The sequence below is a fragment of the Euleptes europaea genome, chromosome 17, assembly GCF_029931775.1.
Source record: "Euleptes europaea isolate rEulEur1 chromosome 17, rEulEur1.hap1, whole genome shotgun sequence".
Lineage (NCBI taxonomy): Eukaryota > Metazoa > Chordata > Lepidosauria > Squamata > Sphaerodactylidae > Euleptes > Euleptes europaea.
The window spans coordinates 19,784,409-19,811,435 of record NC_079328.1 but is presented as its reverse complement, the minus strand read 5'-3'; the positions used below and the strand labels follow the sequence as shown (position 1 = coordinate 19,811,435).

At 45.6% G+C, this 27,027-nt stretch overlaps 2 protein-coding genes across 2 annotated transcripts; one reads left to right on the top strand and one right to left on the bottom strand.

The window, feature by feature from the left end:
* Nucleotides 1-7,930: 7,930 nt before the first annotated feature.
* CREBL2 (cAMP responsive element binding protein like 2) lies at nucleotides 7,931-15,058 on the top strand. Its single transcript, XM_056862311.1, has 4 exons — nucleotides 7,931-7,953; nucleotides 9,959-10,156; nucleotides 12,790-12,937; nucleotides 15,018-15,058. Exons 1-4 carry the CDS (start codon nucleotides 7,939-7,941, stop codon nucleotides 15,056-15,058), a joined length of 402 nt encoding a protein of 133 aa, XP_056718289.1. The 5' UTR covers nucleotides 7,931-7,938.
* Nucleotides 15,059-23,611: 8,553 nt separating this feature from the next.
* Nucleotides 23,612-24,894, bottom strand: GPR19 (G protein-coupled receptor 19). Its single transcript, XM_056862733.1, has one exon. The coding sequence runs from the start codon at nucleotides 24,877-24,879 to the stop codon at nucleotides 23,629-23,631; it is 1,251 nt and encodes a 416-aa protein (XP_056718711.1). The 5' UTR covers nucleotides 24,880-24,894; the 3' UTR covers nucleotides 23,612-23,628.
* Between the last annotated feature and the right edge of the window lie 2,133 nt (nucleotides 24,895-27,027).

The window sequence follows — 27,027 nt, the reverse complement described above, 5'->3', positions numbered from 1 at the left end:
TGTTGAAGCTGGAAAGTCAGGAGTCCGTGCTGGAGATCAATGGCTTCTTTGGTTAATATTTATATGCTGGATGTTGTACTAACAAGGACTGGGGTTAATAATTAGCTTCACTGTGTGGAGGGCGAGGGAGGGAGAAAAAAAGAAAAATCTCCTGCATTTTTTTTTAAATTCAAGTGAAAAAATCTGTTCGAGTGATAATTAAACGGTGGAGTTATTGTACTTAAGAATTATTGTTTACGATTGCCAAACAGCGGGACTATGTATGGAAATACAACCCCAAAAGATGGATGATAACTGTGTGTGGGTGGTTGGGGGCCTGTACTTGCTCACCTCAGATGTTCGTGCTCGACCATTCATTTCCAAGCTGGCTACAAATTGCAGTATTTGCTGATCAGGAGAAAACAGCTCATATCTGTTCCAACTTGGACTCCAGGCTCCTTGCAAAAATCACTTCCTGTTGTTCCAATGCCTTCCACATTTCCTGTTCATATGGACACACAGAACGGGAGACAGGCTCCTTGGAAAGCTGAACCTGCATTTCTACACTTGACTCTTGCTCGTTCTATATTATTAGAACTGGCCTGTTGAGTGGAAGAGGTAATCCATTTATTTATTTACCGGTACTTCATTCATATCCTGCCTTTATTCCTAATGAGAAAGCCAAAGCAGCTTATATAATTCAGCAATCCCCCATTTAATCCTCACAACAACCCTGTGAGGTAGTTAGGTTGACAGTGTGTGATTGATAGGGTTGCTCACCTCAGATGTTCGTGTAAGAAAAGGGATAGAAGTCAACCTTAGAGCTAGGGTTGCCAGGTCCCTCTTCGTGACTGGTGGGAGGTTTTTGGGGCGGAGCCTGAGGAGGGTGGGGTTTGGGGAGGGGAGGGACTTCAATGCCATAGAGTTAGGGTTGCCAGGTGCCCGCTGGTGGCGGGCAAACCTCCGGTAAAGTGCCCCTCTGCCCGCCGACCAGCTGAGGGTTGGCGGGCTATCGTGCACCCGCACGCCTGCACTCCAGCTGGGAAGTCTCTCCTCTCCCTCACACACGCCCACCGCCAGCCAGGATCCTTCCCTCGCCCTCCCCAGGGCGAGCGGGCCGCCCGCTGCAGCCCCGTGCACCAGGCGGCACTTCCGGTTTGTAACCGGAAGTGCTGGTTGGTGCGTTGGCAAGCGCACGCGCGCATGCCACAGAAACCTCCCGCCGAAGGTAAGTGGGGACCTGGCAACCCTACATAGAGTCCAATGGCAAAAGCAGCCATTTTCTCCAGGTGAACTGATCTCTATCAGCTGGAGATCAGTCTTAATAGCAGGAGAACTCCAGCTACTACCTGAGCATAAGTACATGTGAAGATTGACACATTTGTGAATTTCATTGTCATATTTATTTGGACTTTCAATTGTTACTTGTGTATCCACTGTAGTGTTGATGTTTCATAGTAACAAAAAGCAACTGCATAACTCAGAAAACTTACCACTAAAGAATTTATTGTTTAAATTTTTTTTCTTTGAACTTTAAATATTTGTTACATTGGTATATATTGGACCACCAGTGCTGTTTTTTTCTACATAAGAACATAAGAAAAGCCCTGCTGGATCAGACCAAGGCCCATCAAGTCCAGCAGTCTGTTCACACAGTGGTCAACCAGGTGCCTCTAGGAAGCCCCCAAACAAGACGACTGCAGCAGCACCATCCTGCCTGTGTGCCACAGCATCTAAGATAATAGGCATGCTCCTCTGATCCTGGAGAGAATAGGTATGCAGCATGACTAGTATTAGGGTTGCCAACTGCCAGGTAGTAGAAGATCTCCTGCTAATACAACTGATCTCCAGCCGATGGCGATCAGTTCACCTGGAGAAAAATGGCCGCTTTGGCAATTGGACTCTATGGCATTGGAGTCCCTCCCCTCCCCAAACCCCGCCCTCATCAGGCTCCGCCCCAAAAATCTCCTGCGGTTGGCGAAGAGGGACCTGACAACCCTAACTAGTATCCATTTTAACTAGTAGCCATGAATACCCCTTTCCTCCATGAACATGTCCACTCCCCTCTTAAAGCCTTCCAAGTTGGCAGCCGTCACCACATCCTGGGGCAGGGAGTTCCACAAATTAACTATGCATTGTGTGAAAAAAAATACTTCCTTTTATCTGTTTTGAATCTCTCACCCTCCAGCTTCAGCAGATGACCCCGCATTCTAATATTATGGGAGAGGGAGAAAAGCTTCTTCCTGTCCACTCTCTTCAAACTATGCATAATTTTATAGACCTCTATCATGTCTCCCCTCAGCCGCCTTATTTCCAAGCTAAACAGCCCTAAGCGTCTTAACCACTCCCCATAGGATAGTTGCTCTAGTCCCCTAATCATTTTGGTTGCTCTTTTCTGCACCTTCTCAAGCTCTGCAATATCCTGTTTTAGGTGTGGGGACCAGAACTGTACACAGTATTCCATGCGTGGTCTCACCATAAATTTGTACAAGGGCAGTATGATACCAGCAGTTTTATTCTCTATTCCTCGTCTAATTATGGCCAGCATGGAATTTGCCTTTTTAGGGTACCGTAGTACTTTCCCATTTCAGCACGAGGCATTCTTTGAGTTCACTGCCTGGAGGTTGGCAACCCTACTTAGAGCCGAACCAGGCAGTACAATGTCCTTCATTCAGGGGCGTCACAGTCACGCTGATGTGTCTATCTGGCATTTAAACAACAGGGAATTATTGCTGCTGATATGGTAATTGCAGAGGTACAGAGAAAAAAGTGGGTGGGTCATGTGAAATTCATGAAATACTTGAGGTGAACTCAGACTGCAGAATATTAGTCACTTCTTCAATGCTGTGTACTTTGTGTGTCTTGCTTTGTGCAACCACATTGTTCATTCTCCAGAGAGGCTCAGACATGTGCTCCGTCGCAGAGCTGAGGGGTTTTTGTTGTTGTTGTTCTAGAGAAATTTTCGTGACACGTGGTTTACTCCTTTGGCCTACGCTGAGAAGTATGCCTACAGATGCATACCTATTACAGAACGCACTCTGTGGTCTGTGAATGGCCCATTCAGATCTAATAACTGGGATGTGTTCGTGGCCATATATGAAAACTAAAAAGCAGTATCAGCAATACCCAGTGTATTTCAGTAGCACATATTGGAAACATCTCCCTATGAAAATTGGAACTCCTAGGCTAAATTTATACCACAGTCTTCAACTGCTGCAGTGCTTCTGGGAATTGTAGTTGGTGGTCTCTCTCCAGGGTAATACTTAGCGGCACCCTAACCAAACTAAAGTTCCTGGGATTCTGTGGGAGAAGTAGGGTTGCCAACCTCCAGGTACTAACTGGAGATCTCCCACTATTACAACTGATCTCCAGCTGATAGAGATCAGTTCACCTGGAGAAAATGGCCACTGGAGAAAATGGAGAAAATCCTGTGATTCTGTGGGAGAAGTAGGGCTGCTAACCTTTAGGTACTATCTGGAGATCTCCTGCTATTACAACTGATCTCCAGCCGACAGAGATCAGTTCGCCTGGAGAAAATGGCCGCTTTGGCATTTGGACTCTATGGCATTGAAGTCCCTCCCCTCCCCAAACCTTGCCTTCCTTAGGCTCTGCCCCCAAAATCTCCAGGTATTTCCCAACCCTGAGCTGGCAACCTTAGGGAGAAGCCATAACGGTTTAACAGATATAAAACTGGTTGAAGTGTCCCAAGACAGAGCACTTCTTTGGGAGCAAAACATACAAAATGCTTGCCCTTGAAGAAGACACATTGTCAAAACATGTCATGGGCTTTTATTCACTACTTGGCAATGATCTGAGATTCGCCTTTTCTAATTGCTTTCCTGCATTTTGAAGCCACAGGGTTCGACCACCTGTAGCTGTTGTAACTTGAGCTGCCTGCTTGGGGCTGCCAGGAAACGTTCGCCACCCATTAAGATGTTTTACAGAAGCAGCTCTTGTCTCTTAGTGATCATCGGGTTCAGTCTAGCCAAAGTTAATCATGGGCAGGTCTCACTTTTTTTCAGTGAGTAAATGCAAGTCTTCATTCTCCCAGTGAGGTGAATCATGGTCCACAGAAAGGATGACATTTAGCTAGACTGCACCCATTGTGTTTCAGCTGGGTTCTGCGTTCTGTTTGTGAGCATCTACCTCTTTTGGGGGGCCTCGGAGAGAACAGCCCTAACTAGGGATGCCAGCCTCCAGGTGGGACTTCAATGCCATAGAGTCCAGTTTCTAAAGCAGCTACTTTCTCCAGGTGAGCTGATCTCTATCGGCTGGAGATCAGTTGCAATAGCAGGAGATCTCCAGCTAGTACCTGGAGGTTGGCAACCCTAGTTCCATGGCACCTGAAACACTCACACCTTTTAGTGGCAAGAATTAATACTTTTCAAGGAAATATCAGAAAGGAAGCAGAAAAGATGGCTCAAGATAGACATAGTCTTAAGAAAAGTGGCTTTGGTGACGGCACATGAAAGGAAAAAGAATTTGGCTTGCAAGCCTAGAGCTACAAAGCTCTTAAGAGAACAGCAAAACAGAGGCACACAAAATATTTGCTAAAATTAGCCTCTTTCCTATTAATTATGGGGCTTGGGAGAACTACCAGAAGGGGAAAAGGTCACTTTGGTGGAAAACTGGCCACTGGCAACTGAACTATAGAAATGTCACCCAAACAAGGGTCCCTTTGGTGAGTGTTCTGTCCAGCCCTCTGTCCAATGTATACAGCCTACAGCCATCATAAGCCATGAGTGACCTCATCAACGGGCAAAGCTGGGAGCACATGTCCACAGCCCATAGATGGTTGAAGAGGCCACTGAAGCAAGCTCTGAGCATGTAGGTATTTTAGTACACCTTCCCCAGTGTTCTCCCAGTGGTTGGAGGACCAGTAGGAAGCATGCATTATAGTTTGTTTTTTTCTGAGGGAGGGGTCAGTTTCTTCCTCAAGGAAGGTACGTTGCCCAAGGATCCATCCATGAAAAACCATGCAGATCTTGGTCTGGTGCCTAAAAGAGGGTAGGGTAGGAGTGAAGTGAAGTGAGCCTCAAGGGTATTACAGTGAGGTGCCAGCACTGAAATAGCCCTGTCTCTGGTCACCGGTTGCTTCATCTCTACAGGTGGAGGCTCAGAGGACAAAGCTTGGGAGTAGGATCTTAGCTGATGGGCTTGACATTATGGGAAGCAGTGATCCTTCAGGTATCCTGGCCCTAGTGTTGCCAACCTCCAGGTGGTGGCTGGAGATCTCCTGGGATTACGACAGCTACCAGGCAATAGAGATCAGTTCCCCTGGAGAAAATGGCTGTTTTGGAAGGTGGCCTCTATGGCATTATACCCCATTGAAGTCCCCCCTCCCCAACCCCCCTCCTCAGGCTCACCCCCCCCCCAAATCTCCTGTTATTTTAGGGTTGCCAACCTCCAGGGACTGGAAATCAGCACAGGAGCGAATGAATATTACCAAGTGCAAATATTTATATAAATCGCTACAACATATAACATAAGAGTCACAACTATACACTTATCGACACAACCAACCTAAATAATCTATCCTACTACATACAATGCCCTGACCTGGATGGCCCAGGCTAGCCTGATCCCGTCAGATCTCAGAAGCAAAGCAGGGTCAGCCCTGGTTAGTATTTGGATGGGAGACCACCAAGGAAGACCAGGGTTGCTGTGCAGAGGAAGGCACTGGCAAACCACCTTTGTTAGTCTCTTGCCATGAAAACCCCAAAAAAGGGTCGCCATAAGTCGGCTGCGACTTGATGGCACTTTACACACACACACACTATATATATACAATGTCTGTTACAACAATCAGGCTGGAACAAACCAGACTGAAGATTCAAAGTATAGGTGTAGTCCTATACACATTTGCGTTACCCTACATGAGAACTGGTTGAAATTTATCCTGCTTGAATTTTTAGCAAGCATGCAATATGTAAGCTGGAGATATTATATGATGACTGATTTTTGAGGGACTGATGAAGAAATTTAAAGCCAAAGAATTCAAAACGGCCGTATCCCCTCTTCAGTTTTTGGCATAATCTTTTTAAAAGCTTGAAGAGGAACCAAGGACTTCCCTGTGATGGCTGAATATGACATAAGGACTATACCTATACTTTGAATCTTCAGTCTGGTTTGTTCCAGCCTGATTGTTGTAACAGACATTGTATATAGTAGGATAGATTATTTAGGTTGGTTGTGTCAATAAGTGTATAGTTGTGACTCTATGTTATATGTTGTAGTGATTTATGTAAATATTTGCACTTTTGTAATATTCATTCGCTCCTGTGCTGATTTCCAAACCTTCTAGGTATATGCACAGTGGTGTCTTTTTTCTTTCCAACCTCCAGGGACTAGCTGGAGATCTCCTGATATTACAACTGATCTCCAGCCGATAGAGATCAGTTCACCTGGAGAAAATGGCCGCTTTGGCAATTGGATTCTATGGCATTGAAGTCCCTTCCCTCCCCAAACCCCTCCCTCTTCAGGCTCCGCCTCAAAAACCTCCCGTCGGTGGCGAAGAGAGACCTGGCAACCCTATGTTATTTCCTAACCCAGAGCTGACAACCCTACCTGGCCACAAGCCCTTTATGGCCTTCACGGTAAGATCCAGCACCTTGGATTGTGACTGGAAACAGCCAATGGACAGCCAACCCTTACCCCCAACCCCACAGTTGTCTCCCTTGGTACCCTTTCTGCTCCTGTCCCTTCCCCTTCTCTCCCCCGCCCTGACTGGTTAACTCTTGATTGGTTATTTGGTTATTGTTATTTAATGCTTAGGGTGTAATCTGGAATTTAAAAATAAATAAACTTTTAAATCTAATCATATTATAATTTGTCTGTTAATCTTGTATTTTATGGTTGTAAGCCGCCGAGTCTGGCAGTCGGGAAAGGGTGGGATAGAAATAGAAAAACAAATTTTAAGAAGTGTTGGACTAGGATCTGGGAAAACCCAGGTTCGAATCCCCCCTCTGTCATGGAAACTTGCTGGGTGACCTTGGGCCAAGTATTTGGATGGGAGACCCCAGCCCCAGGGATTACTGATCTCCATCACCTGGAGATCAGTTGTAATTCTGGGAGAAGTCCAGCCCCCACCTGGAGGTTGGAGAAAAACGAGGCTCTGTGCTGTATAGTAATGTTAAAAAAACAAAACCAGCACACAAATCTCAACGCAATACAATTATATAAAAAGTGCAAGGTGACAAGTGAATACTTAGCTCTAAGATGACAACGAACAGAATATGTACAATATATACACAAAAATACAAAATGGACCGATGGATTCTTCTTTCCAAGGTAAGTATACTTTAGATCATATTGTTTTGCAGAATTATCAGCATAGAAGGTAGACAATAAAAGTCCACAAAAAGTAACATAAAACATCATTCATCGGCCTAAAATTATATCCACAAAACACGTGGCCTCGCAGCTTCCTTCAACGCCTCCCAAAAGCACCCATGTTTAGGTTTCACTCATGCGCGCATAAATTACATTTGAAATAAAATGGTTCGGCATCAGGCAGCAGTTCACGTGCAGCGGCACCCAGCAATTGCCGGAGGCTGCTGGGAAATGTAGTTCTCTGTTGGGACTCGGACTCCCCAGCCGGAACTCAGGAAGGCCCCGCCCGAGGTCCCAGGATGTGCCGCTCTAGCCCTCGCTCGTGGCGCACAGTACGTCTTTCTTGGCGCTCGTCCCCTTGCGTCACCGCGCTGGCGAGCTCTGCGGCATGACGGGAGTTGTAGTACCGGCTCTCCCACGCTTCCGGTTTCTGGACGCAGGAACGAAGGATCGGCACTACATTTCCCAGGGAGCGTCGCGGTGCCGCGGGAGCTGGGTGTGCGGAGGGGGGGTGGGGAAGGGTTCAAAACAAGGAAGCGGCGGCGTGCAACGCATGTGGGCCTTTGCGGCCCCCAGTCCATAGGGTGAGCTTTCCTCTGCCCTTGCCAGGATCCTGGAGCTGCACTTATGGACGACAGCAAAGTAAGGAGTCTTGTTTGCGCGTGTCTATCTCTGTCTGTCTGTCCCGGGTGCTCGTTTATTTTATGCATTCGTTTTCCTGACTGTATTTCCATTTCATTTCATTGGCCTTTGTTGGCATGCCAAAAGACAGAGGTAAAACCACAATATACCTCCAAAGGGCAATACATATACCTCCAAAGGGCAATACATATAAGTTACAAGTCGGGTTAATAAAACTTTTCTTGTTCTTTAAGACCTCCTGTAAGAAATCCAGCCACGGTAGCCGTAATTTTAGGATCACGATCGCCCGAGAGAAATTTGCATTTCACTTCGTTACTCTCTTGTACTGGAGCAAAGTAAATAGCAGTTTATCCCGCAGAGTCACATAGAAGGGACGATCTTGCAGGTTATCCGGGCGGTGTGACCGTGGTCTTGGTTTTTTCTTTCCTGATGTTTCGCCAGCAGCTGAGGCCGGCATCTTCAGAGGAGTAACACTGAAGGACAGTGTCTCTCAGTGTCAAGTGTGTAGGAAGAGTAATATATCGTCAGAAAGGGGTTGGGTTTGAGCTGAATCATTGTCCTGCAAACCCAACCCCTTTCTGACTATATATTACTCTTCCTACACACTTGACACTGAGAGACACTGTCCTTCAGTGTTACTCCTCTGAAGATGCCTGCCACAGCTGCGGGTGAAACGTCAGGAAAGAAAATACCAAGAGCACGGTTACACAGCCCGGATAACCTACAAGAACCAATGAACTCTGACCATGAAAGCCTTCGACAATATTTTAAAAGGGTGTGGTCAATTGTATTCAACAAATTTAAACCGCCTGTGCATAAGTGTTCATGTCTAGGGATCTGAAGGTATCGGCCTAAGAGCATCCTAGATGGGAATGCATTAACCCTAGCTAATAGAAAAGCGCGGCGTTGAGAAGGTATCTCTAGGTTATCTAGATACCTAGCCATTTTACCCGATCCATTATTAAGGCCTAGGGCCGCAGGAGAACAGATGGGGGGGAAGAGCTGGGTTAAAATTGTGCACTAGATCAGAAAGAAAAATATTAAAAAGAAGGGGAGCTAAAACACACCCTGTATTTACTGTATTTATAGCTTACCAGGCTTACAGAGACCCAAGGTGGATTCCCCACTGTGAGATGATCCAGTCAGTATGATGACATCTAATAAATAGTACTAGGATTGCAGAAATCTGAAACAAAGCATAAGTGTTACATGTGGTGTGTTAAACAATGCAGAAAAGTGTATTATATAAGTAGAAAACAATGGGGTGAGAGCAGGATAATACAGGCAACAGATAATACATACTGTATGCAGTGGTAAAGTCTCCAGTGCTGTTTGCATTATAAAAGCACCTTCCCAAACAGTTCTGTGATAATAATATAGCCCCATTACTGTTAGAAATGTTAATGCTGGTAACGTGTTAAAGTTTGGTAGCTGAACGAAGACAATGACTGAATTAATTTACTTCATTTATTTCTATCCCAGCTTTCTCCCAAACTGGGACTCAAAGAGGTTTACATCATTCTTGTATCCTCTGCTTTATCCTCACAGCAACCCTGTGAGATAGATTAGGCTGACAGTAGGTGACTGGTCTGAAATCACCCAGTGAGTTTTCACAGCAGAGTGGGGATTCAACCCTGGCTTTGTCAGATCCTAGTCTGACATTTGAACCACCCAGTGTAATCACCACCAAAGTAGTCACCACTAATGAGTTTGTGGTGATCTTCAAATGAAGTTTCCTAGAAGTGTGTATCCTATTGAAGTCCCTTTGGGAGGCCTCGGGCAATAATATATATATTATATATATTTAAAAAGTAAAAGAATTTCTGTAACATTTCATATGCGTTCTCTTGATGACAGCTGAAAAACGGATTACCTGAGGCTACAGAGCAATTGCCAGCTAGGATGCTGGTAATGTTCTTTTCTTTTAACATTTTACAACCCTGATTCCTGAGAGATCTTTTTCTTCCACTTGTTGCTGAAGTGATGCTTTCGGCCTTCCTTCTAGGTGGCTGGAGGCAAAGTGAAGAAGCCGGGGAAGCGAGGCCGTAAACCAGCCAAAATAGATTTGAAAGCCAAGCTTGAGAGGAGTCGGCAGAGCGCGCGAGAATGCAGGGCGAGGAAGAAGCTGAGGTACCAGTACCTGGAAGAGCTGGTGTCAAGTAGAGAGAGGGCAATCTGTGCGCTGCGAGAAGAGTTAGACATGGTAACTGAGTTTCTCTCTGTGTCTGTGTGGTTTTTAAAAAATCTAATCCTAGTTTTGAACTCTGAGCCTTTTGTGTAAAGTGCCATCAAGTTGCAGCCAACTTACGGCGACCCCCTTTTTTGTGGGGGGGGTACATGGCAAGAGACTAACAGAGATGGCCGAAAACCTGGCCCATCTACCACACTCTTGCGTCTAGTGGCGGCTGCCCCTGTCCCGCCCTTGATGTGTGTAAAAATTCTTCTCACTTGGTGCAGTGAGCAAACTGCCCCTTGGATACGCTTGTGGACTTCAGGATAGAGAAGTCATCTATGTCATCCTGCTAAGTAGCAAAAGGAGAATTTTTGCCACATGTTAACCTTAAGTGAGTAGTAAAATGCCCATCAATATGGGCTTCGTCAGCTGGTTTACCCAGTGGTGACATTGACACTGTGATAAATAGCACTCTGCGTCCACTCCAGCAGGTGAGCTGTGTGAGAGCAAGATTGGGCCTTTGCCTGCTTGCCCTTCATGCATTTTTGATACCATATAATACTTGTGGAACGTTTCTATAAGCATGGGCTCTGTACATGTGACACTTGCCATCCTCACTCCCATTTTAGGAAAGGTACAAATTTTGAATGGTCAAAGATTGTGTGTGCTGCATATGCCATAGCCGAAGCAGAGAGGTGTTCTATAATCCCAGTGCCCCATGGCACATTAACTTGGCTAAATGTGCAAAGCCCTTGAGAGCTAAAGGCAAGTGAGAAGAAGAAGAAGAGTTGGTTTTTATATGCCGACTTTCTCTACCACTTAAGGGAGATTCAAACCGGCTTATAATCACCTTCCCCTCCCCACAACAGACACCCTATGAGGTAGGTGAGGCTGAGAGAGTATGACTTGCCCAAGGTCCCAGCTGGCTTTGTGTGTAGGAGTGGGGAAACAAATCCAGTTCACCAGATTAGCCTCTGCTGCTCATGCGGAGGAATGGGGAATCAAACCCGGTTCTCCAGATCAGACTCCACCTCTCCAAACCACTGCTCTTAACCACTACATCAAGCTGGCAGGTGTAGTGAGGGCAGTGAGCCTGTACTTGGAGCTAAACCCATTGAACCTGGTGGGGGAACCCTGAGCAGGTTGAATTTTGAAGTCTGAGCCCTGGGATGGGCTCTTTGCAGTGGGAGCAAAAGAGGACCAGTCCCTTGAACTGAGGCTCCTTCCCCAGCCAATGCCAACCCCCATCTGATTGGTCTTGGCCTAAGAGATGTTATAGATGCTGCAGGTTATCCAGTGGCTGCTTCTCCCTCTCATGCTGAGCGTTGAGAAGCACAGAAGGCTGGGAGGCTTAATCTCTTCCCTGACTCGGTGGTGCTGCCGAGTCAAAGCCACATCTTCCACCCCTTCCTACTGCTGTGCGCCTTTTAAAAGCCCAGGACTACCAGGGAGTGCCATGTCTTGGGATTGGAAGGGCAGGCCTGCTCATCAGGAGAACTCGATGCACTTGCCAAAAGAATCCCATGTCCAGATCCACAGCCAAGAAAGGAATAGTGTTGCTGCCACCGTAAACCACAAAAGCAAAGTTGTATAACTTCTCACTTACTCTGCAACTTTTGCTGTTTGATGTCGCTCTGCTTTTGCTAGATGTAGAACCAAAATGTACATAGGTCGACCAAAAAATTCACTATACAAGGTATTGTAAGAATAATTCAAAAATAGCTATTATATTCAAGGTAAATTAAATGTCCAAATAACATAGGCATATCAATTCTCATCATAGTCACATATACAAATACATTATACACACCTACGTCTGTCTACTATGTATCCTGATAAACAGCTGAACAAAAAATACACAAAATTGACTTCCAAGACGTCAGTGCTAGATGTAGACAGGAGTGTGGAGCTGTGCATAATACCCCATGGTTGTCAGGAATCTTATTCAGCAGCCTGTCTCTGCTTCTGAGATTTTTACCGGGCAGTGCCCGCACAGCTACATAAAATACCTTGGCAGCCATTCGTGCTAGAAGCTTCCTCTTTCATAAAAGGAAAGGGGAACCAATGATGCTGAACTATGCACCCAAACCCCCATTCTTGCTCCCTACCCGCCCCCCGTGCCCCCCACCCATCCCCCAGCCAGCACTTGTGTGGAATTGTGCATGTTTTGGAGCAGAGAGCTGGACGTGCAGTAATCACACCTGTGGGAAAGCTTCTGCTTCTGTGATGCGGTCAGTTTGTGAGTGAGCATCAATCATTCCTTTACTAGCATAAAAAGACACAATGCAAAAGGATACGAAAGGAATGGAAATATTAAAAGGTGCCCTTTAAAAAATAGTTAATAAGCTGTTACATTGTTGATACTACATATTGTAGTATCAATAAACAATGTAACTGTCTATTAACTATTTTTTAAAGGGCACCTTTTAATATTTCCATTCCTTTCTTATCCTTTTGTATTGTGCCTGTTGATACTAAACAATAACATTGTTTGTTGATACTGCCATCTAGTTAACTGTTTGGTGGGCTTTTAAATCAAACTTTAAAAACTGTGCCACCGTCTCCAATATTTGAGATGAACAATTGTTCAATAAGTAGTTACATTTGGAGTTAAAGGAATCTGGGACATATTTGAGTGTTTGTTCTGTTGGTATGTGTTTTAGTACAAACAGTGGTGCACGGCAATGGACCAAGGAAAAATCCCCTCTGAGATCAAAGCCCTCCTCAGCGGGGAAGAGCCAAGCAAACCCCAGCAGAACTCTAACAAGCTCACCAAGGCTGCCAAGGCAGACACCAACAACCACAGTCCATGTAAGTGTTGACTGCGCGGGTTAGTCTTCTTGTCTTATGACTGCCTGGCTCAGGTGGGTGTCTAAGGCTGTCAAGGAGCCACGGCTTCCAGTGAGTAAATTAATACGTTGCCTGAATCACTAGAACGGAGTGTCAAACTAATTTGTTACGAGGGCCGGATATAACATAAATATTACTTGGTCGGGCCATGCCTCGCCAGCCCAGATTGGAGGTGGGCCTACCTTGGCTGGCTCACAGGTCGGATAAGAACTCTCAAGGGGCCGGATCCGGCCCTTGGGCTGTATGTTTGACACCCCTGCACTAGAAGCTGTCCAGGATCAAAGTAAAAAAGGACAAACCCTGCCTGCAGAGTTGTCGGTTAAAAAACTGGCAGGAAAAAGGAATGAGGACCAGTTCTGCTGGCCAGGCAAGCAGTGAGAGTGAAGGGAGAGGCGAATCCATTATCTAGATGCTTTTTTTTTTAAAAAAAAATTGCAGGTCACCTTGAATGGCCTCTGGGGCAGTTCAGTTCAGATACCTTTATTGGCATATACAACGTTCACCCTAGTACAGTAAAAAATGTAATAACTTATTAAAAAGAGCAAATTGCCATCACACCAACAAAAAAATTAGCCACAATTTCTATTATTTTAGGGTCTTGGTTATTAAGAAGGGTGAGAACCTTTGAACTGTTAGAAAGTCCCTCCATCTGACTCAAACTAGGATTTAAGAGTTTTAATCGTAATCTTTGATACAAGGGGAAGGAGAACATGTTGTATGATTTCCGTCTCTTCCATAGAGCAAGGGCACAGTCTATCGGGAAGGGGGACACCAGTATAACGGCCAGTTAGTAAGGCTGATGGTAATATTAAGTCTGGCTAAAGAAAAAGCCCTGCGCACTCCTGGAGTGTACAGTTGATATAAATACGTGGCAGTTTCACCAGATTTAGGAAATATTCCGTGGTGAAGAGGCGAGCATGTCTTAGTAGCAGACGAATGGAACTCATGTTGAAATAATTTGGTTCTTATAATTGAGAAGGCCGCAGATTCAGTAAGTAGAAAAAGGGAATCTATAGTGATGCCGAGGTACCTTATTTTCAGTTCTATATGAGAGATCCAGTTCGAGTCGTTAGAGTCTAAGAGGAATTGAAATACATAGCTAGAAGGATTTGAGTGGAACAAAAGGTGAAGCCAGTACTTGATAGTAATAAGCCACATTTTAGTTATTATTGGATTCTGTCCACATTCAAGGCAGAGAGCCGCATAGGGAACACGTGGTGGTACTCCAAAAACGTTTCTCAAAAAATATGATTGGGGTTGTTCTATGGATTTATCAGATGCTTGGATCCATATAGGGGCACCATAAAGTAATTGTGTCCCTATTTTGGCATTAAAGACTTTTAAAGCTGCCGGAATATAGTGATTTCCTCTTCCAGAAAAATAAAGTTTGGAGATTGCTGTACTATTTACCTTGGCGGTGTTAATAGCCCTTTTCCTGTGATGAGTCCAGGTAACGTTATATTGGTAGTGAACCCCTGGCCTCTGGGGCAAAAAGGTGGCATATAACTTTAAATAAGTAAATGGCTGCTGTGTCGGTGTTGCCCATAATAAAAGAAGAATTGGTTTTTATATGCCGACTTTCTCTACCACTTAAAGAAGAATCAAACCAGCTTACAATGACCTTCCCTTCCCCTCCCCACAACAGACACTCTGTGAGGTAGGCGAGGCTGAGAGAGTGTGACTGGCCCAAGATCTCCCCAGCTGGCTTAATGTGGAGGAGTGGGGAAACAAACCCAGTTCACCAGATTAGCCTCCGCCGCTCATGGGGAGGATTGGGGAATCAAACCCGGTTCTCCAGATCAGACTCCACTGCTCCAAACCAACGCTCTTAACCACTACACCACACTGGTCTTCGACTGATCGACTGGACTTAAGAATAAGCTATATAGGAGTTGTAATTATGTTTGCCATCTCTTTCAGGGTGAAGGTTGAGTTGCTGTGAGAGAAGACCACATCTGTATTTCAAAAAGCTGAAGTAACTGAGCGGTGGTGACCTGAAAGTCTTTGCGTGATCCCTCTCCTCCGTTGTGATGCCCGTCAGTTACCATGTTTGCCTGGAACGTGGTGATTATGATGGACTGACCAGAAGCAACTGACCACAAGTCAACCCAAGTCCATCTGCAACTTATTTTAACCCAGTGTTCTTCTGTATTGCCGCCTACGGGCAAGTAGGGATTCTGACTTTGGGGGGAAGGGAGAGAGGAAACGTCCTGACCGAGTTTGCTGTTTAAGAGTTTGTAGCCTGTATTGTGCTGAGGTCGTAGTTATTTAAGAAGAAATTGTGCACTAAAATCGGAGATCTTGATCACCGAAGAAGGAAGGGGTGAGGGTGGGGGGTCAAGTTCTTCATGGGATTATTTATTTGTGGGGCATGATGAGAAGCCGAGGTGTGAATATGTGATGGAAATGTTCTTCCTTTTCACAGTTGTGTAGTTTCTGAGCTCTTGTAGCTAGAATGTGAACTGGGAACTGGAATTTGCCCATCTTGCCACTGGCCACTAGACGGCTCCAGGCAAGCCCACTCTTCTCGAATCCAGCGGTCTCCAGTCGGAGGTTGATACTGACCTGCCTTACAGAGTTGTAAGGTCCGTGATCTTACTGACTTCATGGAAGTGAAGGGTTTGGGGGCCTTGCCCGAAGCGCCTTGAAAGTCCTGCTAGCCCACCAACTTTTTTCTTATCCTGCTTCCCACACATGCCTTTGTAATCTGAGTGCATGGGGTGGGGGCAAACTCCCAGCTTTCTTCTATTATCTAAAGCTTCCCTGCCTCTACTCCTTTTTCTTGCATTGAGCAAGAGGCTTTTATCCCCAAGCCTGGCTGCACAGCAGCTAATTCTTCTGTTCTCTGTGATCATGTAGCTGTCTGTATCTTGGCAAGGTAGATAATGGAAGTAACCCACAGTAGTCTTGAGTTCTGGAGTTTAAAACACATTCCTTCAAAGTAATGCTGATTAATCCCGAGGGACGCTTGCTTTGGAGTAAGAGGCTTAGGGTCACCGTCTAGAGGCTTTCTGTGTATGGACGCTAAACACTTTGGCTTGTTGGCCGAGAGGAGTGTTCGGAAACTCTGAGCACAATCCGGAGTTTTCCCCTTTCAAGGCTGATGGAGTGGAATGGGAGGTTGGGCAGGCTGCAGGTTGGGCAGGCTGAGGCTTTGTGCCTGCAAGAGGGTACACAGAGACAGTTTTAGGACTAATGTAACTCAGGCTTAAGGCACGGCTGTGTGTCTCGGGCACTGGAAGAATTCAGTGGGTGTGTGCCCCGAGTACCAGATTTGTGTGATGTGTGTATTTATGCAAATGTCTTGTATAGTTTATTCTGCAGATGTTTTAACTATTTTGCACGATTCTTGCGTTTGCTGGTATAGTGATGGAGAGGCCAGGTGCATAAGCGTGACCCCAATGACTCCACTCGTCCACCACCCCGGGCTTCCCCTGGAGACACTAATAGGCATAGAGTATATTTTTAACTAGCTGCTCACAAACGTTAGAAATGACCTTAATGAATGGCGAAGTCCTCGGGGAGCTGGACTCTGAACGGCAGCCCTGATTTAAAGTTGACAGTCAAGGGGTGTGATCCAGCAGTATTGACGGTAGTTCCTCCAGTGGTGGAAAAAGCTTTCAGTACCACCCAGGAAGCAAAACCCCACCCTTGAGCCCTAATGCTTGTGAAATCCCGCTGCCACTGTAGGACGAGGCTGCATTGGGGCCCTCCTCCCTTCCTTTCATGGCATGACACCACAGCCCATGTATTGGCAGAGAGAGGGGGGATTGATGCTGTTCAGGGATTCCCTGGTAGATGGGTACAGGACAGGGATACGTGCGCAAAAGTGGCTTGTTCTTTCCCTCCCACAAGGCACGCTTTCTTCCTGGTGCGCCTCAGCCCACAAACCGGCAGGTGCTGTTCGTGGCCACAGGTACTTGTTTGGCAGGCCAGCCGTCGGTTGATCTGAGCAGTCAGTTCCTTAAATAGCAGGTATCTAAATTAATCCTCTTGTGAAATGGCCTGTTTAACAGGGCCGAAGAAGCCCTTGGGAAGCAAACTGCTGGTGTTTTTGTTTTAAAATAGACCTCCTTTGGCTTTGATTTTTATCACACCTGTGCAATTGTGTCTCTCTGTAATCTGCTTGTTAATGCACTCCTGGAGTCTCAAACTAACACAATCTTCCTTGCTCCATGCAATGGAGGACCGGCTTTGTGAGGGGCTCTGCGTTTGCCATTTGGCTGGCTGCCCAGCTGCCGCAAGAGGGGAGCGGGAGGGGTCTGTCCAGTCCGCTGATGCAGACCTCGCATGTTGAACACCACACGGGAGGTGTCAAAAAGAGGTGGGGATGGAGCGGAGTGTGCATAGGGAGACAAATAGCTGCGGTAGAGCCGGCTGGCTCCCTCCAGAGGTTCTGGCGCTTCACTTCCTGCAGCCTGACCAGAGTCGTCCGTGTGCCTCAGGAAGGGAGAAGCTGGGGCTCTGATCAGTTCCTGTCGCTTGCATGTAGTGGTGTGGAGAAACCTCTTAAATTGTAAGACCCAAGTCTGTCCTTTGTTGCTTTTTATTAAAGCAGATGACACTTCAAGCTCGTGTGTGGGTCTTTATCAAAGCGGCAAAGAGTGTTGGGGAGCAGGGACAGCTGGGTGGCTCGGTGGGCTGAGCACATGGAGAAGAAGAGTTGGTTTTTATATGCCAACTTTCTCTACCACTTAAGGGAGCTCATACCGGCTTACAATCACCTTCCCCACAACAGACACCCTGTGAGGTAGGTGGGGCTGAGAGAGCTCTAAGAGAGCTGTAACTTGCCCAAGGTCACCCAGCTGGCTTCGTGTGTAGGAGTGGGGAAACAAATCCACTTCACCAGATTAGCATCCGTCACTCGTGGAGGAGTGGGGAATCAAACCCGGGTCTCCAGATCTGAGTCCACCGCTCTTCACCACTACACTACACTGGCTGGGGGACATGTTGTCTCCCTCTGACACTGGGCCATTCAGCATTTGGGGTGGGAGTGTCTTTTATATCCTGACAAAATGGTGCCCCGGGGTGCAGCGCTTGGCATTTTTCTCATACGGTTGACTGTCAGCCATTTACCTCCCTGGGACAAATATGTTTATTCCACAAGTACTATTGCACGTTTTGCCACCAAAATGCCTGCACCCCGTGTTTTGGGGATGGAAGAGTACAGGTTTTGTTGTTCCCCCTCCAAAAAAAGTTTACTTGGTTCCAATGAACTTAATGGAAGCCACTGGGAATTGGAGCATTATCCTGACAGTAAACCAAGCTCACTTTGGAGGGTCATTTTTTTTGGGGGGGGGGGCTGTGAAGAAATGTGGAGACTGTTCAATGAAGAAGAAGAGTTGGTTTTTATATGCCAACTTTCTCTACCACTTAAGAGAGAATCAAATTGGCTTACAATCACCTTTCCTCTCCACAACAGACGCCTTGTGAGGTCGGTGGGGCTGAGAGAGTGTGACTAGCCCAAGGTCACCCAGCCGGCTTCTTGTGGAGGAGCGGGGGAAACAAATCCAGCTCGCCAGATTAGCCTCCGCCGCTCATGTGGAGGAGTGGGGAATCAAACCCGATTCTCCGGATCAGAGTCCACTGCTCCAAACCACCGATCTTAACCACTACAACTTCTCTCCACAGAGTTGTGAAGAGACCTGTCCTTCAAGTACCGCTGCCGCCTCTCCCCCCTTCCCCTCTCTCGTCAGATTCTTGGCCTCTTTTAATTAGAAAAGCCTTATTCCTTGCTGACTAATTAGTGTGACAAATCTCACTGTAAGAACAGCCTGTTTTGAGGCATTTGCAGCGGTCTCTCTGAAGGCCTCTGTCACAATCTTTTCCTCTTCTGAAGTGGCAGATGGCTGCTGAGATTCAAGCAGTTCTCATCTGCCCACACGGGAGAGTGATATTTCTTTCTGGCAGCAGCCCCTTATACTCATGGGCCCCCTGACATTGGGGGGGGGGGCTTCTGTATGTGCACTGCAGCCTGTGGTCCTTAGAAGCCCACCTACCACTTGCGTAGGCGAGCACCATGTGGCAGGAAGGGAAAGGGGGCAGGCTCACGTGTTCAGCAGGGACATTTTTGACGTCATAGTCTCCTGCCATCTGTGCTGGGCACATGGCGGCTCCCTTCCCAGAACGATTTCCTCATTAGTTTCAGCGGAGGGAGCCGTTGGCCGATTAATGGGAACTCTTCAAAGCGCACGGGGAACCTGCTCGGGGGAAAGTAGAAAAGCAAGGTTCTGCTCCATTAATAAAGCAGGCCCAGAATTCTGGAAGGAAGTGCATTGCTAGAATCAGATGGCACATGAGCGCAAACATCCGGTAATGAGCTGATCCCAGCACACGTCCCTTGGGAGAGCTCCCAAGGGAATCCAAGAAACGCTTTGAATTGGTGTGTTTTTGCACACCAACCCGGTTCTAAATAGTGGACCGGGACGCAGGAATTCCTCTGCAGCCCGAAGAAAGCGGTGTGACTCCCATACTCTCCGAGGGAGCTTTTTTAAGCCCCCCGGAGGTGTGGATGTTTGTCCCCGCTGGCATCGAGAGGAGATAGCATCGCCGCAAGCGTTTTCTTTGGCATTAGGCTTGGACCTCCATTAACTATAACCATCTTACGAACTATTTTAATGAAGAAAAACCTCACCCTCCGAAATCTAAGTGAGTAACAAGAATTCTTTTGATCTTACCGGGAATAGAAGGCTGAATTGATTGGCAGAATTAACTGGGAACTCCTCACTCTCCCGCCCCCATCGTTTAAAAACTTTTCTGCTAAGATATCAGATAAAGTGGCAAGGACTCTATCAAGTTGATCTGGGGGTAGACTAAACAACTGAACTGTTTGACAGACGTGGCAAGTACCAATCAGTTTGTGACGTTTGAGGGGAAGGGAGAAATAAAACCCTCCTTCCCCTTGGTCACGCTACCTTTTCCCGGATGGGAAGGTCCTCTTGCCACGTCTCCAAGATCTATTTTGAAGTGCCGGAAGACCTCTAGGAAGTAATACTACTCTATTGCAAGACGCCTGCCGACAACAGGGAGACGGGAAGTATAGAAGCCTATAAGACCAGAAGTGAATCCCCTGGTGCATCAACTAAAAGTTTTGCTATTAAAAAAAGTACAGAAAGGGGACGCCGGAAGGTCTGTGGCTGCACAGTTTCCTGCCGACTTCCTACTACCTGTTGTTTGCTTGTGACCTAGAATGTCCAAAAAACTTGATGGTACTTCAAATTTTAAAACTCACTTTTTAGCTGTCTTTTGAGGATTTCTTGTGGATTTTTTTAGCGATTAGGTTCAGCACGAACTATTAACCTACCCATATTCTGGAAAACCAATTTTTAAGACTTGCCAAAATCGCTGAAATAAATATCAACCATCAGTGCATACAGTAATACCTGCAACACCTAAATCCTAAGAACCCTTGCAAGAAGTAAATATGGAGAAAAGAATTCAGGGCATGTTTGCTAAGCAAAATGAGTACCAATTATAAAAAATTATAAAATTATAAAAAATTAATTATAAAACAGTATGAACAGCTGTCAAAACAGATGTCAAAGCAGATGGATCAAATGACCATTATGACGAATACCTTCAATGCTTTTATCCAATCAACTACTCTAAAAATGAATGAGAAAGACCTTAAAGAAGACCCTCTACTTGTTAAGAGTGACGAAGAACAGAAGAATTCACCAGAGGAAGTTGGTAAACCTCAAAAAGCAAATCTGGCTGATAACAATGGAATTGAATGTGTCTCAATTTGATTTTGATTTTTTTCAACCTGCTTGATGAACTGTTCAATATCTGCTTGGAGGATTCAACGAGTAGGAAAACCGGAGCTGCCAGAATTTTTTCCCTTGAATTTGGGATGGAACAGAATGCAACGTGGATTTACAGTGAAGACCATCGATTCATTGAAGAGGCTTCACTAACAACCTCCAAGGACGTTCTACGACACTTACTGTTAATAGGGAAAGGAAGGAAACGCTGGAAATTCCAGGCAAAGGGATAAATATATGAGAGTTTGGTCTTTCTTGGTGATATGATTAAAAGGAACTGGTTAAAAGGACTGGCTTAAATGGAAATAGAATTATATATGATATTGATTTCTCAGAACTATAACATTTTTGAAACTATGATATTGGATTACTAGAATTATAATATGTTTGAAATGAATGTTAGGGATAATTGAAAGATTTATAAAACATTTAATTTTTAATAGAAAAGGAGGAAGATGTAGGAGAACTCAACATTTTTTATTTTTTGATTCTATACAAATATCACTTAATGGTTCCTTTTGTTTTTATTTTGGAAAAATTTAATCCTTAATGGAACCATTTAAAGAATACTGTTTAATCTAATCCCTTATTTTCACCTTTTATTAATTTTAGATCAGTATTGATTTAATACTTTTAGATAGGATAAGAATATGTTTATTAAAATACTATTGGGATTAGTTCTGTTAGCAAAAGTTTTCACAATTTATTTTTGGATGGAAGAGGGAGAGGGGGAAGTTCATTTATTGTTAACTTGGTAGTATTAGTTGTTTTTTAGTATTATTATTTTTTGTACTGGATACTATTTTGTAGATTGATGTATTAAATAAGAAAATAAAAAAAAATATTATTAAAAAAAAAGATGGCACATAAGCGCCACTGGTAGTGAACACAAGAAGTTCACAGGTTGGACAAGAAACTCCATGTACATTTAAAGCAGAGCCAGCATGGCGTGGTGGTTAAGAGCAGTGAACTCTAATCTGGCGAACCGGGTTTGATTCCCCACTCTTCCACATGAACGGTGGACTCCAAACTAGTGAACAAGGGTTGTTTCTCCGCTCCTATACGTGAAGTCTTGGGCTAGTCTCAGTTCTCTCTGAACTCTCTCAGCCCCACCTACCTCACAAGGTGTCTCTTTTGCGAGGAAGGGAAGGGAATGCAGTTGTAAGTCTGTTTGAGTCTCTTTAAAAAGGTAGAGAAAATCGGGGTATAAAAACCAACTCTTCTGCAAATAGTACACTAGGTAGAAGGCTAGGCCAGAAACCTTTTTTTGCCTGATATCCTTTTTTATATGTGGGGAAGTTAGTGCAGGCTGTGAATAGAATCATGCGATATTTTCCCTCTACAATGCTGAAGCTCAGATGCGGCTTTCCAGGTCTCTCCTCCTCACTGAGATGGTCGTCATGGGATGTCTTAATCCCCCACCCCGCTCCCTGCGGTGGCATGTGCTTTTTTCCTTTCCTTTCATTCAAATAAAAGCTCTAGGATACAAGCACTCTTGAGCAGTGAATAGTTGTTATTAATCACTAATCACCCAATAGATAAAAGGCATTAAAAAAAAATTAGCAACAGCTAAAGTTCTTTTTGGATCCCTGTCAGCAAGTATGCAGTGAGGTCATAAGAATATAGATCAGAAACAACTGGCAAACACAATGAACTAAAATGCCTCCTGAGATTACCATACAGAAGGCACTCCCAAAAGAATATGTGCAATCGTGGTGTGTGCTTTTTCTTTAAGGCCCTATTTACATACAATGCAGTGTGGCTACATGGGGCTAGTGGGTAAGATTTCACCCTTCCCACAAATCCTGTTAGATGCACTGCCCATACATCTCAATCTCCTTGCAGACGACTACTCCCATAGATGGAGGCTTTGCCTACACCCCCCACCCCTCCCCCAGTATGTGGCTTCTATGTGCTCCCAGGGAAGAAAGTTATACGGGTTTGGGGACAAAACTTGTTTCCCATGGTATGCCAGCGTGGTGTAGTGGTTAAGAGCGGTGGTTTGGAGCGGTGGACTCTGATCTGGAGAACCGGGTTTGATTCCCCACTCCTCCACATGAGTGGCAGAGGCTAATCTGGTGAACTGGATTTGTTTCCCCACTCCTACACACAAAGCCAGCTGGGTGACCTTGGGCTAGTCACAGCTCTCTCAGAGCTCTCTCAGCCCCACCTACCTCACAGGGTGTCTGTTGTGTAGAAGAAGAAGAGTTGGTTTTTATATGCCGACTTTCTCTGCCACTTAAGGGAGAATCAAACCGGCTTGCAATCACCTTCCCTTCCCCACAACAGACACCCTGTGAGGTAGGTGGGCTGAGAGAGTGTGTCTAGCCCAAGGTCACCCAGCTGGCTTTGTGTGTAGGAGTGGGGAAACCAACCCAGTTCACCAGATTAGCGTCCACCCCTCATGTGGAAGAGTGGGGAATCAAACCCGGTTCTCCAGATCAGAGTCCACTGCTCCAAACCACCGCTCTTATCTTGTGTGTCTTAGCGCGGACAGGCAGCACGGCCATCCCTAGCCCAAAAGGGGCGGTTGGAACACACCTGTTTTCCAGCCTTGCAAAATTGTTGCTCTGCATTCTTGGGAGATTCATTCTCTTTTACACCCAATAGTTTTGCCTCCAGTAATAAATGAGTTTTTCTAAAAGAACTTAAATTCACAGAACGCAAACCTTTGAAATGTGGCTCTCGTTCTGAAGAGCATTGTTCTATCATGTTTGTTTGTTTGTTTTAAAGGCAGTCTACAATTTTTAAAAAAACGTGTTTAATAAAATAAAACCCTTTTTTCTGCTCACATAATTGTATACAACACCCTTCCCACATGTGAATACAGTCTGTTCCAAAACCGGTAATCCTGTGTGGCACAACAATTGTCGAAAAGACCCCAACGAATTAGACAAATGTATTGGGTGGGTTTGAATTAATGGGCCAGGCAAGTTTCTTCTCTTTAGCTTCTCTGTCAAAGGAATCATATACTGAGTCTTTAGAAATCGTTTTGACTGGGGCGGGGATTTCTGAGATCCCCACGTAATTTCTTTTGGCCATCCTTGAGCTGGTGGTGATGGTGTAGGCATTGCTGCGGTAGCATTTCATGGAGGACATGCAGAAGGTCTCCTTCATGCCCCTCCTGAAGTTTGCGTTGTACACAGAGTACAAGGTAGGTTTTGAGGCTGAGGAGCTAAAGGAAATCCAAGTGACCGACATAAAAACCAAAGAGCTCTTCCTGTAATCTGTCTCATACGGGTGCCAAAGTTGAGCCACGTAAAAAGGGAGCCACGAGAGCAGAAAAAGCAAATTTAACAAGAGGAACATCTTAACGGTTTTCACTTTAGTCCTCGGAACAATGTTCATTGTCCTCCGGACCGTCCTGCCGTCTGTGCCTATCCTCCAAATGTACTTGATGACTTTTTGGTAGAAGAGAATGATGAAGACAGATGGGATCAGGAAAGCCAGTAAAAAATGGATGATGCTGTAAACAGCCCCATCCCATGAATGCGGGGGGAAGAAGTTGCAACTGTTATCCCGTCCTGACCCATAAAAGAAGAACACCGGAGACACCAGTGCGGCATCAAAGAGCCAAGAGACTGCAATCATTTTCTTGGCTTTTTCCCGAGACACCTTGAAGCTGAGAGGGTAGACGATGGTGTAGAATCTGTCCACGCAAATGGAGAGCAGTACGTAGATCTGGACACCAGGGGTGAGGTACTGGAGATACCTGACTAGCTTGCACATCATGCTCCCGAGGGTCCATCTGCCAGAGGCTAACTGCAGAAGCACCAGTGGGGTGCTCCCCACGCTGAGGAGTAAGTCCGCGCAGGCCATGGAGACCACAAAGTAGTTCGTGGTAGACTGGGTCCTTCGGCTCCTGTGGATCACCAGGCAAACGAGGGAGTTTCCAAAGATGGAAAGCAGCCACAAAGCTCCAAAAAGCAGACTGGCTGCTATGATTTCCCCTGGCACCAGCTCATACTGCAAGGCGGTCTCGTTTTTCTCAAGCTCGTGCGCCTTAGGTAAACGAGTTGTTGTCTCGTGGTGTGCCAGAGGGCTAGAGGTCTCCACTTTCTGGTAGTCCTGCTGCAGCAGCCCTGGTGTCGGGATGAGAAAAGCAGCGCCGGGGTTTTCCATGTCGCAGGCAAGCAACATATTCACTCGTTGTGTCGAAGGACTGTGAGAAGAGAACAATCCAGTGGTTAGGTGAAATAAGCAGTACACTTAGTAGCGGATAAACTGTTGCTATGCATACTCTGAATTACCACTACCTACCATGTGGGTTGCCCTGACCTGGATGGCCCAGGCTAGCCCAATGTCCGAAACTAAGCCGAGTCGGTTTTTGTTAGTTCTTGGATGGGAGACCACCAAGGACGACTAGGGTTGTTACGCCAAGGCACGCAATGGCAAACCACCTCTGTTCCGCTCTTGTCTTGAAAACCCTATTGGGTCGCCATAAGAAGATTTGGTTTTTATATGCCAACTTTCTCTTCCGCTTAAGGAAGAATCAAACCGGCTTACAATCACCTTCCCTTCCCTCCCCACAACAGACAACCTGTGAAATAGGTGAGGCTGAGAGAGTGTGACTAGCTCAAGGCCACCCAGCTGGCTTCGTGTGCAGGAGTGGGGAAACAAATCCAGTTCACCAGATTAGCCTCTGCTGGTCATGTGGAGGAGTGGGGAATCAAACCCGGTTCTCCAGAGCAGAGTCCACCGCTCCAAACCACCACTCTTAACCACTACACCACGCTGGCTCTCCACACTGCCTAGCATTCAAGGGATTTTAGGCTGGCCTATACCAGACTGTTTAAAATGTCTTCATCTTGTCCAGATGTTTGTCTTTTCTCTCTTCCTGCACAGCACGAGGAAGGGGTGCACTGGAACATGTCTGATGAAAGCAACCAATTAAAGTTCATCCTCTTAAAAGTGACTTGAAAGTCACCTCGTCAGAGAATCCAAATGTAATAGCTCTGATCTCATTGTTGTGCCTCATTGTGAATGCAGGGGATGTTTTTTCCTTCCTGAGTTCTGCCCCCAATTCTTCAACATGCTTTGACTATCATAATTACATGTAATAGGCTGATTAAAGCTGAAATAAATATTCATTAACCTTTAAAATTTGACAGATTTTTCCAGTTTCAACTCAAAAAAAATTTGGATACAAAATCTGAATTTCTGTTTTGAACGTTAAACTTCATGTCGAGCTTTAAAAGCCGTAGGCTTGTTGATATCATGTTGAAACCATGATTGGTTTCAAAGGCTTCAAATATGAAATCTGATCAGGGATCAGCTGTCAGTTTTTAAATATTGTATGTCAGTGATCAAATAACAGCCTGTGATAAGTGCCACCCATTACATATGAACGATCAACGCTGTCACACATCAAAGACTGAAATTTAAAGTCGGATGTCTGCCAAATATTTTGGAACCTGATCTGGTTTCCCATTGTCCTCTCCCATCTATCCATCACTCCCATTCTAGATGGGGTGGGGTCTCTCTGCCACCCCACCAACTCTTACCAGCCCCCTTGCAAAGAGAGAACTATTCTCATTGAACTCATGAACACATGAAGCTGCCTTATACTGAACTAGACCCTTGGTCCATCGAAGTCAGTATTATCTTCTCAGACTGGCAGTGGCTCTCCAGGGTCACAGACAAGAAAAGAACAAAAATTCACAATGGAGATTGCTGGAAAAATCACTGAAAGCCTAGATAACATTCACTTTACAAAAAGCGGAGGGAAGATTTATGGCACAGCATCAGTCTACTCTCTTCGGGGGAAACTAGACATGAGTATGCTGCCACTTGGAGCATCTGGAGAAGACTGAGAGGGGATATGATAACCATCTTCAAGTACTTGAAGGAGTGTCATATAGAGGAGGGTGCCGAGTTGTTTTCTGTTGCTCCGGAAGGTCGGACCAGAACCAACAGGTTGAAATTAAATCAAAGAGTTTCCATCTAGAGACATTAGGAAGAATTTTCTAACAGTTAAAGCGGTTCCTCAGTGGAACAGGCTTCCTCGGGAGGCGGTGAGATCTCCTTCCCTGGAGGTTTTTAAGCAGAGGCTAGATGGCCATCTGTCAGCAATGCTGATTCTATAACCTTAGGCAGATCATGAGAGGGAGGGCACCTTGGCCATCTTCTGGGCATGAAGTATGAGTCACTGGGTGTGTGTGGCGGGGAGGTAGTTCAGAATTTCCTGCATTGTGCAAGGGGTTGGACTAGATGACCCTGGGGGTTCCTTCCAACTCTATGATTCTATTCTATGATTCTACCTCTCTTTTAGACCCCAGGAAAGTCTTG

Bases quoted from the DNA above. Each gene is read 5' to 3' on its own strand.
- GPR19 (XM_056862733.1), bottom strand. From the start codon at position 24,879: ATGTTGCTTGCCTGCGACATGGAAAACCCCGGCGCTGCTTTTCTCATC.
- CREBL2 (XM_056862311.1), top strand. The intron at 10,157-12,789 runs GTAACTGAGTTT...TATGTGTTTTAG, and splicing joins TGCGAGAAGAGTTAGACATG to TACAAACAGTGGTGCACGGC. The intron at 12,938-15,017 runs GTAAGTGTTGAC...GATGCCCGTCAG, and splicing joins CACCAACAACCACAGTCCAT to TTACCATGTTTGCCTGGAAC.